We start from the raw sequence: 16,213 nt of genomic DNA on the forward strand, positions 1-16,213 counted from the left end.
TCCCTTTAAGTTTCAATATTAATATCAATAATTCATTCAAACTTTGCATTGACCTTATCTAAAATACACTTCTGGCATCTGTCTCATACTCTTCATTTGTTTTGCTGTGCACACACTGACCTGTGTCAAGTTCAGATATACCCACATTCAAAACATTCTGATCTATATTGTTTCTGAATGCCTTAATTCATGGTCCTTCATTGGCCTCAGCCAGTAAAGGTATGTTATAGGTTCAGTGTGTAAGATTTAGAAGAATCTGATCATAGAAATGGAATAAAACAGTCCTAAATGTGTTTTCTTAAGTGTATAGTTGCATGAAAATGAGAGTAGGTCACCATGTTGTGTTGCCATGTTTCTACAATAGGTCAAAATGAACTTCTTTACCTTTTTTCAGTTTTGTAAAGTATGACATTCAGCATTAAGATGCATTACTGTCTCCTTCTATGCTTGAAGGTTGACCAGAGTTATTATCGTCCTTAGATTAGAACAGACATAACAAACACCAGCTCTAATGACAGTATTTTTGTGGCACCATTGGTGAGGAATTTCAGCTGGTTGTAATCTGTAGCTACGCCACTATATACCACTGGTCACTAAATATCACACACTAAACCCTTAAGGCTGGATCTACTAAAGGTTTGCGTGTATAAAAACGTGTGCAAACTCATTTCACATGCAAAAAAGTGTACAAACTGATTTACTAACAGTGTGCACTAAGGGTTGCATCTTTCAAATGTGCAAATTAGCACATTTGCATCCAGTTAGTACCTTTGCCGCAATGAATATGCAATATGGGGTGTTTACACACAGTTGTGCGTGTGGTGGGAGGAGAAAATGTAAATCTATTAATTTAGCACACGCAAAGTGATTTATCAAACCCAAAAACAATGTTGCTCATAGAAATTGCGTCTATATTTAACACATCTCAAAGGGAGGTGCAAACGGTTTGTATGTGTAGTTGCCCACACACGGCTGCAGTTATTGTTGCAAGGACACATCGAAACAATGAAACAAGACACAGAGAATGCATTTTTCACCCTCGTGTGAACAGTTTTGGAATGACAGAAGAAAAAATAATTGAGACTTTTCCACTTGATCTGATGATTGTGATTAAAGATTTGATTTGAAGATTTGATTTTTTTGAGATTAAAGACATTAGGCTACAGTGTGACAAAATTATGTGTGCCTGACAGTCAATCCAACAACCCCCACAGCCCCCCCACCTCTAAAATGAATCCGGCGCTGCCCATCAATGCCATTTTAGAACTTCTAAATGAGCTAGGGGATGATTTGGGGCCAAGGAGGAGTCATGCATTATCTTCTAAGACAAAAGTCCTCGTAACGTTACATTTTGTGCGTCTGGATCATTCCAGTCACTGTTGCCATTAGTACTGGTGTATTCCAGAGCAGTTCGTCTCCATGACGATAACCAGTAGCACACGCAAAATCCTCATTTAAATAGGGCGGTCTCGAAGACTTTGTGCCTGTTGTCATTTGCACAGGTAATCTTACTAAATCACCTGCAAACCGCGATTCCACCCCACACGCAAAATTCTAGATTGCACACGCAAATTAGTACATGCAAATTGGGATCTTAGTAGATCCAGCCTTAATGTTATCTTGTGTTGACACACCTAAATATATGATACTTCTTTAAGGCATATAAAATACACCAGTGAACACGCATTTGTAAAGTTGTGTAAATATGAAATGATCATCCATATACTACTGTTAACATCACACAGTTAATGTTAACAACAGTTAATGCATGATGTTATTTATGAAGTTCCTCCTATTTTCCTTGATGTCTCATCTTTTTTACATGTGCAGTAAAATACAAACAGTTAAATAGTCTGTTCAATGTAAGAAATCACTAACAGAGGAAGGGTTAGATAAGGCATGTTGAGGAAAAGTGAATATGTCCAAAATTCAATTATGGAAGATCAGCAGTGTTTGTGAGTGTTTCACAAAGCGTCTGGTCCTACAGAGATAATCAGCTCAGGTAACTCACTGCATGTATATGAAGTAGTGGAATGGAAGAAAACACCTGAATGTTTACTTTCCTGTTAAACCTAAGATATGGTTTTGTATTTTTTGCACTGACTTGCTCTTACAGATGTGTTTGTCTTCCTGCAGGATGAGTCCGACTCCTCTGTGTGTTTGTCCCTCTCTGCTGGGGTCCTCCTTCTGCTTTGACCCCCGTCTCTCCTAAAACTCACCTGAACTATGTCTCCTTCACACACACTGAATGCTGTGCTCTATTTCCCATCACATAACTTTCCTTGAGCTTCAGATTCACAGATTTTCCATGATTTTTACCTGATTTGTTACTGTCCATGTCAGTGTTTTAATGTTGTATTTCTATGACATTGAACTAACATTTATTTTCCATAAAGGTTGTGTTTACCAAAATATAAGTGAGGTGGATATATTTAAGAGGTGATCAGTCTATTGTGTTGATGATTTCTATTATGAGAAGAGACATTGGCCTCAGATATCACTGTCAAGCATCTTTTCGTGCTTTATTTCTTCTTCACAGAAATAAACTCTTATTGCAGGCTAAAAGCTAATCTGGAAAATGAAAAGTACCTTTGTTTTAGTGTGATTTTCAGCTTCAAAGCAGTTTGAAAAGATTTTCTGAGTCCAAGGTTTGCAGAATTGTTGCATTGTAAAACATGTTCTTCAGATCTTTTTTTTTATCATACCTGCTCTGACAGCAGACCTTCATCAATAGTTACAAAGAATACATCATTTTAGTCATTTTACCTTTGCCAACCAGAATAAGTATTATCTGCATGTTCGTTCTGCCTCCAGATTACATGAAGGGCTCCTTGTCCAGCACCTGCTCCCTGAATAGTGAAAACCCTTACGCCACCATCAACGACCCGCCTGCTCTGGCCTGTAAACACTCTGAGAGCAGCTACGTGGAGATGAAGTCTCCTGCTCACCATGAACACATGACCCACTGCTGCTCTGCCACCATCATCTCCACGACCACCACCACCACCACACCCGCCAAGAACGTCTATGACATGGGTGCGTATAAAGTCGGGTCAAAACCTGAAAGGCAGGGGCCACATGGGGACTGTGACAGTGACCATAAAAGTTCGACAACTGGGAGTAATCCAAAATTGTAATAATCAGATTTAACACACTTGAGAAATGTGATAATCGAAAAACCCTGGTTTAGATGCTCCAGTCCTTAAATATTTCTTTCGGAGTGCTACTTACATAGTGATGGTATACTTAAATGTCCTGTTATTGTCTTCCGCTCAGGTTTGACTGCATAAGTTTTGTTCTCTATGATTTTTTTTTCCATTCTTTGTTTATGTGGAAAAGCATGTTATACAAAACTTTCCTTTCGGGTACAATTCAATATTCACACAACAAATTTAAAAGAAGATGCTAATCTCAGATTTTTAGTCGAGTATAGAACAAATAAAATACAGAAAGAAAAGTGGGTTGTAGGAGAGGGCTTACTCCACTACTTCAACAACAAGATAAAACACACAAAGGAATGTATGTTTACATTAACTTAAACAGAAATGTATATCCTGTAACTGTTTTCACATAACCGATGTATTCAAGTCACATCCATTACAAATTTAACATAGTTTGTCCATTTTGACCAAATAGTGAAAAAAGATTCCCTTTGACCCTTAAAAAAAAAGTCAACTTCTCCAGAATGAAGATGTCCATCCATTCTTCAATTTTGGGTGCATCAGGCTTTGACCATTTTCTACTGATAGTCTTTTTACTTGCTGCCAAAAGCATTAACAACAGTTTTTTATCCTACAGAGTCCAGTTATCACATGAAATATCTCCCAAATACAGGGCTTCACATTTACTGTTCTCTACAATTTTAATTTTATTTACACATATGGAGACATAAAATAATAAATAATAATAATAAAATAAAAATAAATCAGATTAACCTGTATACATGTAAGAAGGTATCAGAATATTGGGGAGAAATCCAGGTGTGTTAATCTGATTTCTCATAATCAGATTACTGCTGTTATCCAATAAAACAGATCAGATTATACTGTCTGAATGATCACTTGAACAATCTTTTCACACCAGAAATCGGATAATGATCAGAGAATTGGTGTGCTTGTAAACAGGCTCAGTGTAGGTACCAATTCAGCTCAGGGTCGTACATTGCAGATAACATGACATATTAAGACTGGCTGTATGTCAGTGTACAAGAAATGTGTCCTGCCTAATGTGTGATGACATCTGTAAATGCGCATAAAACCTGGTACCTGCAGCTCTTTCTTATGCTTATCTGGTTTGTGTTGTGAGGTCAGGAGCCTAACCAGAGAAGCCCAGACTTCCCTCTTCCTCTCCAAACCTGCCACTTCCTCTGGGGTGATATTAAAGCATTCCCAGTCTAGTGGAGGGTTATAACCCCTCCAGCATGTCCTGGGTCTGGCCCATGGTCTCCTCCGGGTTGGACATGCCCAAACCAAAACACCTCATCAGGGAAGCGTCCAAGATTTCTGAAGAACTAGTTTTGGCAGTCAGGGTTCAGAACACTACCCTTATTTCCTTCTAGTGAGTGGTGAGCCCACAGGAAAATAGAACCATGTGACATGTTCAGGCTGACCCTGACCAGACCCCATGGTTGAAGTCGGGAACACCAGGCACTTGCAGATGAGCCTCTATTCCCAGGTGTGGCTCCAAGGTGGGGTACCGGTATATGTTTCCCATTTTTTCATGGTGTTGTGGGTGTATCGTCATAAAAGTCTGATCAGTTGCTCTTAGTCTGGCCCTACAGCAGTGCATTTATTTATGCCATGGTTCAAATTACTGTGGGTTGAGCTACAAACATGAAGCTTCCACTAAGTGCAAATGACATGCAAAACCTTCCAGAAAAACACAAATCCAATCAGATGCACATTGGTGGTTTGTAACAGCGTAGCCACCCCCACACTAAAAGTCATACTGGTCTTTCCTCTCTGAACATGCCATGATGGATTTTGTGGAATTGACATTTTGGGTACTCTGGCTTCCTCCCACCATCCAAAGACATGCACTTACAATGGTGTACCATGTCATCGCCTTCTTCCGTTGGTAGCTGGGATAGACTCTGGCAGCCCTGCAACCCTCAGGAGGACTAAGCAGTTTGGAATTTTTACTGTTTTACAATTTTACTGTGAATGAGCAAAGTCTATCCAAGAACATAGACACTGTTGATCAAAACATCGCAGCAAAAGGGATGACTTGGCAGGAAGTGGGCCATGAGTAATTTATCATTTGGGCAGAGGTGAATCTTATTAAATATCTGTGTCATGTCTCATCAGGTGTATTAGTCATGTTAATATTTTGTGTTTCATGTCTCGTCTTAGGTTTTCAGTGTTTTGTCCTTGTTTGATTGGTCACTTTATGTTAAGTTAGAGTCGTTCACATTTGGTCCTGTCTTGCATTTCCTGCTTTATTTTGTACACATCTCTTCCCTCTCGTTTCAGACCTGGACTTCTTCCCTTTTGCCGCATTTCCACTATCTGGTATCGGCTTGGCTCCGCTCGACTAAACTCGACTCAGACTTTTTGTGTTTCCATTACGAAAAAGGGCCTGGAACCTGGTACTAGTTTTTTGGTATCACCTCCGCCGAGGTTCCAGGACTGGGGACCAGACACTAAAACATGACGTGTAAACACTGCAGACCACTGATTGGTCAGAGTCGTCTCTGTGACCCGCTGTTTTACAAAAAACAGATGCGGAAGTTTACAGTAAATATGTCGGTAGGTTAATCCGCATGATGACAGCCCGCAAAACTACACCACGGTTTGTCGAGGAGGTTCAGACATAAAAATTCAGCGTGAGTTTGACGAGACAACACGCAAAGAGCGAGTTTATCAGCAGACAACACGGAAGTAACGCGCTGCATTGCTCTGACGTCCAGGTACTATAAAGTGGGTAGTATCCTGTAATGGAAACGGTCTCCAGGAATAGGATCTGGTACCAGCGTTGAGTCGAGCCAAGCCGAGTCGAGCATAGTGGAAACGCAGCATTTGTGTGTTTTCCCGCCAGTGTGATTGTTAGCCCCACCCCTGATTGGTGTCACCTGTGTCCCCCTACCTCATGTATAAATAGTCCCTGTCTCCCTTTGTCTTGTGCCACTTCATTGTATTCTGTCAGCATGTTCATGTCAAGCGTCCAAACTAGTTTTTTTCATGTTCCGATTGATTTCAAACTTGGTATACAGCTTCTTTATGATGATGTCAACGAAAGTTAGTGAAATTATTTGGATCCGGATCTGATTCTGGATTTGGTGCGGATTTTGCTTTGAAAAATTTCCCCATTATAAGAGATAGGAAGTGGATCGATGCAATAACTCAGTAAGTATCAATGATATCAAGTTGGAATTTGAATTTTTTACAGATCTGATTGGAATATGACCAAAACATGGCCTATTTCTGTAATAAAATAAATACACATAACTGGGTGATAATAAATTGCATCTGGATGCATTTCCCCAAAGCTTTTAATTTGGCCGGTAAGCTACAGGGCCATTGGTCCTATTTTTTCTGTAAAGGTTTTGTTATCATAGAGATACTTTTGAAGTAGTATTTTATATCCTCTTTGGGAGCGCCTTTTGTTAAATCACTTTTTCAATATTAAAATACTTTTGTTTATCTTCAGTTTTCGGTGAGTTGTGCATTTGAGTCCACCATTTTATGTATCAAGGACATTAGAATCTGTTTAAAAATACAAGGGGGCTTCAAAAAGTTTGTGGAAAAATGACAGTTGGAATAAAACATTATGAGTTGTGATGTTGAGTGGGAAGTCGACAGGCGGACTGGGGCGGCATCTGCAGTGGTGACACTAAACCGCTCCTTTGTGGTGAAGAGGGAGCTAAGCCGAAATGCGAAGCTCTCGATTTACCGGTCGATCTACATTCCGATCCTCACCTATGGTCATGAGCTCTGGGTAATGACCGAAAGAATGAGGTCACGGGTACAAGTGGCTGAAATGAGTTTCCTCTGCAGGGTGGCTGGGCTCAGTCTTAGAGATCAGGTGAGGAACTCGGACATCCGGGAGGGACTCGGAGTAGAACCGCTCCTTCACTTTAAGAGGAGCCAGTTGAGGTGGTTTGGGCATCTAGTGAGGATGCCTCCCGGACATCTCCCTGGGGAGGTGTTTTTGGTGTGTCCATCCGGGAGGAGATCTCGGGGCCGACCCAGGACACGCTGGAGGGATTATATCTCTCGGCTGGCCTGGGAACGTCTCGAGAGAGCTGGTGGAAGTGGCTGAGGAGAGGGCTCTCTGGACTTCTTAGCTGGTCCAAAAAAATTTTTTTTCAGATTCTCTGGATTAGAACCCTGCATTTGGTTCCATATATGGCCAAATTACTTTGGTCCAAATTTTATGCAAATTAATTAATATTTAGAGGTTGCACAGACACATACAGATTGCTCTATATACTATAATATAACTAGCCAAATGAATATAATAATTTCAACTGTAAAACTTTAAAATCAAGTGAATAGTATTATATTGAGTAAAATTCACTAATAAATCAATAAACCAGAGGATGCTACTCACTCCCGTTACTGTTACTCAGTCCTGTTACTCTTTGTTTGAGTAACAGGACTGAAAGTAACAGGAATGAGTTTTTAGCACAGAATTAGCAATTTCATGAAATACATGGTAATAGCATGATGACACTGAGCACATTCTTGGGATTTGCAAAAAATATGTATTTTTAAGATAAACTAAGAAATAATTTTGGTAACAGGACTGAGCGTTGAGATTAACCTTCTCAGTCACAGTTACAATATCATCAAATATATAGAAAAAAAAAATTAAAGAACTTAGTTTTGGTCTTCCCATGGCCTTCAGAAAATCCAGCTGATGTAACTTCCTGCTGAACATGGGACTTGTGGAATATTCCAAATTCTTCATAGGGGAGAATGTGTTAGGGTAACAGGACTGAGTGAGAACCCAGGGACACAACTAAAATGTATGTTTTCACAAAAATATTATGGATTTCTCATGAAAAAAAATGTATTTAAAGCATAGATGAAATATGGAGTCACACAACAATGCAAAAAAAAATAACATTTCTGAAGTATTTTAATCATTATATTTCATGGTAAAGTGTAGCATTAGAGAATGGGGACAGGCAACAAATGCTATTTTTCAGTGTTCTAGGTAGTTTTTATTAATGTTTTCAAGTAAATATTTGAAATTTGCAATTAGATCAATGTGCAGGACACTTTGCTTAATAGTAAAATGTATTTTAGAGTTGATTTTCATGCACATTTATACATATAATGTCCTGGGGACGGAAATGGCACCCATTCGGTGGAATGGCCCACTTATTTTTCTTAAGAAATTTCAGTTTTTTCAGGTTATTCAGACCTTTTTTGTTTAGATAGTTTATAAAAGTAAGTATTTTCTTAATTTATTGGGGGGGGGGGGGGGTTTGCACTAAAATAAAGACAAAAATTTGAAGTTGTCTTTATTTTTCAGTTATTATGCTATTATTTTACTGGTCCGACCCACTGGAGATCAGATCAGGCTGAATGTGGCCCCTGAAAGAAAATGAGTTTGAGACCCCTGATGTACAGTATCAGTATATTCATAGTACATGAACACTGTTGTATTTAGAGTTTTTTTTCCTGTATAGATTTTGTGGTTCTTGGTCTCCTCATTTACTCAGATTGAAGTGACTGTGTACAACTTTGTCAGATGTGCTTTAATCTGTCTGCAGATTTTAGGAAATGAAAACAGTGGAATCTCCACATTGCCACTTACAGCTATATTTCCTCTTGTCTCTCTGTCTGTTTTGTCTGGAGGAAAACTGCCTTCATAAAAGTCAGTGTTAAACATATTCAGTCTACTCTGACCACTGTGCTTTTATGCCAGAAATTAATTTTGCAAGCTTCAGATCAGCTGCGATAATGTCAGCTCTCATAAACATTCTGACCCTTTATTTTACTGCAGCTCATTTTTCCATTAGCCTCTCTCTTCTGGGTGAACACACTTTAAAAGCATTAGAAATCTACTGTTAGCTTTGGAAGGAAATTGCAAGCTCCTATTTCAACATCTCCACATGAACACAACTGTCAGAAACCACAAAATGACCAAAAAAGCCCTGGCACACAAAAGAATTATCTTGTTCAGACAGAATTGGCAGTATTCCCACCTGCCTACCTTTTACCCGTCTGTGGTGCACAAGAAATATGCAAGATATTACCATTAGTAATCCTGTTTTTTCATTGCTGTTGTGTAGATTTTTTTTTTCATTCCCTGCTTAACATTTAAAGCAGGTATTTCAGAATTTAAAAAGATGATTTTACAAGTAAAATACATCCTATTGAAGATAACAGGTTAACTCATATGTTACCTACTAATTGATCCTGATTTAAAGGCCAGTATTGGGCACAAAACAGAAAAATACCTTTAAACGTGCAAAGTGTTACAGTGTGAACTAATGTTCATGTGTTTTGTTTTGTTTTGTTTTTTATTATTTTTTACTTCCAATGCATGAATGCAATGTCACAATCTTAAAGTTGAGTACACTGGCATCACTGTGGACATATCTACTCCATATATTTTACATGATAATGAAACATTTTAGTGTGTTATTAGGTCTGTAGTGCTAAAGTGCGCCCCCTAGTTTAATATAATTGAAGTTCCTGAGCTCTGACCAAGGTGCAAGGACCTTAGCTCCAAAACAAAGCCAATGCAGAACTGTCTTATAATTGTAACTAGTGCGTTGACCCATGGGGATCCACAGGTTCTATATGTGGTAGTTTTTATGCTGTTGTGTATCCATGCATGCTGTACCGCATTTGTCCAGCAGTCACCGCCAAAGCGTTCTGGGCACAGCATTATGACTGTAAGGCTATTGTATTCCAAAATTACTAATATCTCCCAAAATATTGGTCCTATCAACTTGCTGATTTCTCTAGTCTCTTCCTTGACCAAAAATACATACATATGCCAAACTGCAGCAGTCAGCTCTTTCCAGATTTTGTGTGATGCCTGAGACACACACACACACACACACATGCACGCAGGGGCTACTTGGCTTTTATAATCCAGATGCTGCTAGTTAGTTAGTTAGTTAGTTAGTTAGTTAGTTAGTTAGTTAGTTAGTTAGTTAGGGCTCCTGCAACGGGGCGGGTGTCCCGTCCCGGTGCGTTGAGCCAATCAGGTGAACCAGTTGTATCGATCGCTGGCGGTCTTGTGCCAGCTGCTCTGCGTCCTCCATGGTAATTCCATGTTGTTGGAGGTCACCCGCAATGATGTCGAGCCATCGGGTGCGGGGCTTGCCTCGTGGTCCACGATGCTGCTAGAGGTGGCTCTAAAAAGCTACCACTGACTTACACTGAACTTGCCTCGAAAAACACTAAATCATTCCTTTTTTTCCAGGACTCTCTCCAGTGTCATCCATTTTTTGGAACCTCTAATAAATTATCTGGTCCATCTTTAAAAGTTTGTCTGTTAGTCAGATCTCAGGTCAAACAGAAGTTGATGTTTGCCGTTTCAGGCCTTGATTGACAGGTCCATGTGGGAGTTAGCTCACTGTCCGAGTCAGACTTTCAGTTTATTTAATAAAACATTTTTTTCCTAACGGACAGATTCACTGTAGTTGTGGCTAACAGTTTCCACAAAAAGACTGTAAAACGCCTTTGTTCCACAGAGCTTGATGAAGTTTACCATCTTACAGAGTCAGTAAGCTTGATCTGACCCCTTGGACCTCCATAGTTCCATCCTTTTTATCCAAATATCTCCACTTCTGGCCCCAAAAAGCCGGCATACAGGCTTTAACAGTTCATAAATCAGTGGGTGATGTCACAGATGTTCTGTTCACTCACTATATAGACTCTATGGCTGTAATTCAGCATAAAAGGCGTATTTGCACCAAACCTGACGTGGAGATCTGAAACACATCTTAGAATATACACATATTCTTTTGACCAGTAGGATGCTCCAGTAAAGGCTGGTCCAGAGAGAAAAGGGAGGATCAACAGAGATTAAGCTCAGAATTAGCAAAACTCTAGTGCCATGTCCAGATGTTTCTTCATCTAGTAGTAGTAGCCTGGCGAGCTCAGTCAGTAGAGCAAGACACTCTTAATCTCAGGGCTGTGGGTTTGAGCCCCATGTTGGACGATGCAGCCTTTTTTTGACATTTTACTTTACTGACAGTTTTGCACATTTAACATCTCACCTCTGACAGTTTGCACAATTACCCAGATGTTGCACATTTATGTTGGTATATAATTTTCTCGTAATAATAGTAGTCTATATTTTTTAAATATCTTTTATGCTCTTTTTCTCTTGCATGACATTTTTTAAATATCACTTTGTGTAGGTTGTTGTAATTTCCTAGTTAAACTATTCTTTTTAAATTTTTATACTTACACTTTTATACTTACCTTAAATTCTTGTGGCATTCAGTCTGGATGGCAGAGTAAGATTTTCATTGTACAGGGAACCTGTTTCTTTACTGTACAGATGACAATAAACGCTTTGAATCTTTGAATCTGAACCTCTGCAGACATTTGCATCTAAAACCTGCATTGTTGTGCTGCTAATGTTTTATTCTTTCGTTTTAAATCAAATGTTAAAATGCTGAATTCCCCTGTGCCTCCCAGAGCCAACCATCAGCATCGTCCAGGGGAGCACCTGTGCTGTGGTGCCCACCTACCCTCAGAACCCCTATGACCTGCCCAGGAACAGCCACATCCCCAGCCACTACGACCTGCTGCCGGTCCGGCCCAGCCCGTCCCACAGCCACAGCCTGACCTTCCACAGCCACAGCCCCCCCCTGCCCGGCAGCCCCACCAGCTCCCTGCTCTAGGCCAGAGCCCAGACCACTTCCGGACCACTTCTGTTACGGATCAGACTGATGCTCGAAGGACAAACGAGGGAGAAGTAAAGGATGGGACTAATTTACTGAAGTGTGTGAATCCGCTGCACTGCTGTTTGATATTTTATCACTGTATTATATCCAAGCTGTTTGAGCTGTGTTGTGCCAGTCAATACTGCATATTTGTGTTGTATTGTAAATTCCTTCTCATCAAAAGAGTCAAAAGAGGGAATATACTGTACATGGACACATGAACTACAGAGCAGACCTTTTTTCTGGTATGCTCATTTGATATTTGTGCTGAAGAGGATGAAGGACAAAAGGAGAAGATACATGTGGGACAGTTTGTTTAAACTGGAGTTGTAAAGGAACATCCCAAAAACACTTCACATCTGGTGAGTGGATGTGGATGTGCAGAGCTGGGATGATCAAAAAGGATCGCATGGACATGAAGGCGCAAAGGGAAGAAAACAAAATCAGATGGACAGCTACTACAAATTCTCACAAAAAAATGCAAACTGGGATATGGAAGGTAATACTGCACACCAAGTCCCAGCTGCTCAGATTTACACTACCTGTACAGTTCTGGTATTTTTACACATCGTTTCTTATTTCCTGTTTACATATTGTGATCCTGTCAGGATCCATATTTTCTCTCTGAACAAATGTTATCTTTTTGTATGTACTGTAGATGAAGTGGTGTATTCTCTGCACACTTACTGTACGTTAGTATTAGTATTATTACTGTGATTTTCTTTTGTCGTGTCAAGCTTAATACACATGCATGCCAAAGATTGTTGAAGATATTATAGCTAGCCTCATGGAATCTCCTCATGTTCATTGGTGCAAACTGTCCTCTGACTGTATCAACATGCAATTGTGTTTTTTGGACGATATGCACTTGTGTGTGTTTTATGGAGGTCAGACATGGAACAAATCCTGCTTAAAAGGGTCACTGACTGATGAAGTATTAAAATAATGCCCTAATGTATGAAATTCCTGCTTAATTTTTGAATGTTGCACAGGTTGGTTTTAGGTCAAAACACTCAGTGAGACTTGAAATGAAATCTTGTCATATAGCAATAACAGGACATGTTGACAATCAGATGGAAACAACTTCTCATTCAATGTGTTTGGTTTCCAGCTTTTGTTCCTTTGCTCTGACTTTCTCTTGCTCGTCTGTCTTTTCTTCATTTTTGATCCAAATACTAGATTCAGCTGCAGTTGATGTATCGAGTGACGCTTGTTGGCTTTTTGTTTGAAGCTCTGAACTCAATAAAGCTGTCATAGCTCAGGGGAGTGATACTCTGTGTAGTTCATGTGCAGCTGTTTTCTTTGCATGGACTTCATCTCACACCGTCATTTGAGAGACATTTTCAGAATGGTTTGTTATAAATAAGTGAAGCAAAGATTTTACGTTTTCATTCTTCACTGTCATTCAATTTGACTTTTGTTTACACTTTTGTTTTATTTATATTGTTTTATTTTGAGGAATTGAGTAGTTTTGGTTGAGTTTTTGTTTAGTTTTAGTCAGTTTTGAGTTTTTCATGTATTATGAGAAGCTGAAAGAATGGATGCCATAAAATATCTACAAAACTGTTGTTGATTAAAGATACTGTGTTTTGCAAAGACATTTCCTGTTCATGAGCCATCAAGACTGGCAGAAAACAAAAGTGATTTTGTGTGAAATTGTACTTTTGTAATTTTATTTCTTGTCACTGTGGCCATTGTAAAATTTAATCAATTGATGAATTGAAGACTGTTGATCTTCCTCTTATTTCACTGAAAGATTTGGTATATAATGTTGTGGTATCTAGAGGTGAAGTTGGAGATTGCAACCAACTCCCTCCACCCTCCTCTATGGAGGCCACTGAAAACACAAAAGGCCCTCGTTCAACCTGTGCTACTATTTAGGATGACACTAACAGTTTTGCCTGGATTTACCTTCTGCCTGGTTGTATTTTACAGCATGCACGCCATTATACTTTTCTAGCTTTTCTTACCCACAATTCTCTCCATGGTGCGTGATGCTTTTACAGTAAGTTAGGAAAAAGATGACATTTCAAAGTGCCATGTTGTGACGAAGTAGTACAGGGTTGTCCATCAAGTCTCTTTACAATTTAACAAATATATTGTTAAAGCAAATTAATAGAGGGTAGAGTAGATATTGCTTTTTTGCCTCATTTAATCCATCTCTATATGGACACCATTAGTTGCATGAAGCACGTCCAGACGGTACTGGATTTGTTTCCATGTTGGCTGTTGCATAGACTCATCAGTAGTGTCAATGGTAAATCAGTGATCTTTAACTTCAGGTCATTAATGTCCCATATCTTTGTTTGATATGCAATGTCTTTAACATAACCCAATGGAAATAAATCCAGGGCAGTGATATCTGGTGAAGGAGGTGTCCGGGGAATTGGACCATCCCTTCCAATCCACCGGTTTGGAAATGTTTGATTTAGAACCCACCAATCATGCAGAACCTAATGTGGTGGTGCACCATCTACCTGGAAAATGATGGTTAGTTTAAGGTCATTCAGTTGTGGTTACACATATGGGTCATTCCATGGCAATTCAACCAATGGTCCCCACATGACCTCCTCAGCAAATTCTGAAAAAATTCAATTTTTATGATGCTGGCCAGCCTAATTTTGGGAATTCTATTCATAATCCTGAACAAACTTATTCATTATGGAGGAAAAATGTGTTGTTGGATTGATTTTAAAGGATAAATGTCACAGAAAAATTAGGCTGGCCAGCATCATAAATATTCTGGGAAATCTTAGCTACATTTATGTCACTGACCCTGGTGAAATTGGGTCAACTGACCAGCTCCATCCAATTTCCGAAAAGTCTCTACTACAGGAATCAACCTGAGCCAGTTCTAGGAAATCTATAATTATTCTGTCTGAACCATCATGCAGTTCCACACCCTAGTTCAAATATCTCAAGTATTATCATAACTTGTGCAATAATCAATGCCATTATACTGTTAAAAATGCCATTTACACCTACGTTTGTATACAATATGAAGAAAATATAGTCATGCAGTAAAAAAAATATTAAAAATAGAAACAGTTCTATCCCAGAGCTAAAATTTTGTGCACGACATCTTGAAACACATATGAAGACATGGTAAAAATTTCAAAATTTTCATTAACTGGCCACATGGTAATTTGGGTGCTCAAATAAAGAGTATTTTTGTGAAAAAACTGAAATCGACTCATTTTATTCATTGCCTCACAGCAACACTTTTCATTGAAATGTAATTTTTTTGCAGTATATTGTTGCATCTTGACCATAAGAATCCATGCAAAAAAAATTAGGTCTCTACATTCATCCATTATGGCATTATGGTGCAAGCCTGAAGGACATTTTGAAGAATTAGCCTTTTCGCCTGATTTCAAGGCCTCATGGACCAAACATGAAGGCACCTACAATTATTTTGATGCAAAATATGGTCTTTTCAGGGGGATTTCACCCCAGACAGTAAGTTTCAGCAGTGTGGCTTGAATACCTAAGGAGATATAGCTCCTCAAAGTTGGCCAAAAAGCAAATTTGCAAAATTAAAAAAAAAAACAAAACAAAACATTAATTTTCAAAGGGCTGTATCTCCTAAACTATTACAGATATAACATTAAAATTTTGGATGTGTTCGTTTATCTGGTAGGTGAACAAGTGTGAATTTTTTTCAGAATTTTCTGAGGGGGTCATGTGGGGCTCTTTCTGAAATCTGGTTGATTTGGGATGGAATGGCCCACATTCAGTCTAAAAGTCAAGGTAAACATTTACAGTAATTGACCTCTTGTTGAAGTAGGGGAGGGGCTTATTTCAGGAAAATTTTCAGATTCAACTTTAGTCCAGTTCATGGGAGTTTTGTGGATCTGGAGAGGGCGTTTGACCGTGTCCCTCGTGATATCCTGTGGGGGGTGCTTCGGGAGTATGGGGTCCGGGGCCCTTTGCTAAGGGCAGTCCGGTCATTGTATGACCGAAGCAGGAGCCTAGTTCGCATTGCCGGCAGTAAGTCAGACCTGTTCCAGGTGCATGTTGGACTCCGGCAGAGCTGCCCTTTGTCACCGGTTCTGTTCATAATTTTTATGGACAGAATTTCTAGGCGCAGCCAGGGGCCGGAGGGGGTCCGGTTTGGGGACCACAGGATTTCATCTCTGCTTTTTGCAGATGATGTTGTCCTGTTGGCCTCATTGAACCTGGACCTTCAGCGTGCCCTGGGGCGGTTTTCAGCCAAGTGTGAAGTGAGCGGGATGAGGATCAGCACCTCCAAATCCGAGGCCATGGTTCTTGACCGGAAAAAAAGGTGGTCTGCCCTCTCCGGGTCGGTGGGGAGTCTTTGCCCCAAGTGGAGGAGTTCAAGTATCTTGG

At 39.6% G+C, this 16,213-nt stretch overlaps 1 protein-coding gene across 3 annotated transcripts in view; it reads left to right on the plus strand.

Annotated features, from left to right (window-relative positions):
- LOC115438200 (multiple epidermal growth factor-like domains protein 11) overlaps positions 1-13,129 on the plus strand; it is a 323,683-nt gene extending 310,554 nt beyond the window's left edge. For all 3 annotated transcript variants that reach the window (XM_030161642.1, XM_030161650.1, XM_030161657.1), the window contains exons 25-26: positions 2,815-3,036; positions 11,616-13,129. In XM_030161642.1, the coding sequence (XP_030017502.1) occupies positions 2,815-3,036; positions 11,616-11,821 (428 nt within the window). In that variant the 3' untranslated portion in view covers positions 11,822-13,129. The remainder of the gene's footprint in view (positions 1-2,814; positions 3,037-11,615) is intronic.
- The last annotated feature ends 3,084 nt before the right edge of the window (positions 13,130-16,213 follow it).

Source organism: Sphaeramia orbicularis, chromosome 3 (assembly GCF_902148855.1).
Source record: "Sphaeramia orbicularis chromosome 3, fSphaOr1.1, whole genome shotgun sequence".
NCBI classification, from domain to species: Eukaryota; Metazoa; Chordata; class Actinopteri; order Kurtiformes; family Apogonidae; genus Sphaeramia; species Sphaeramia orbicularis.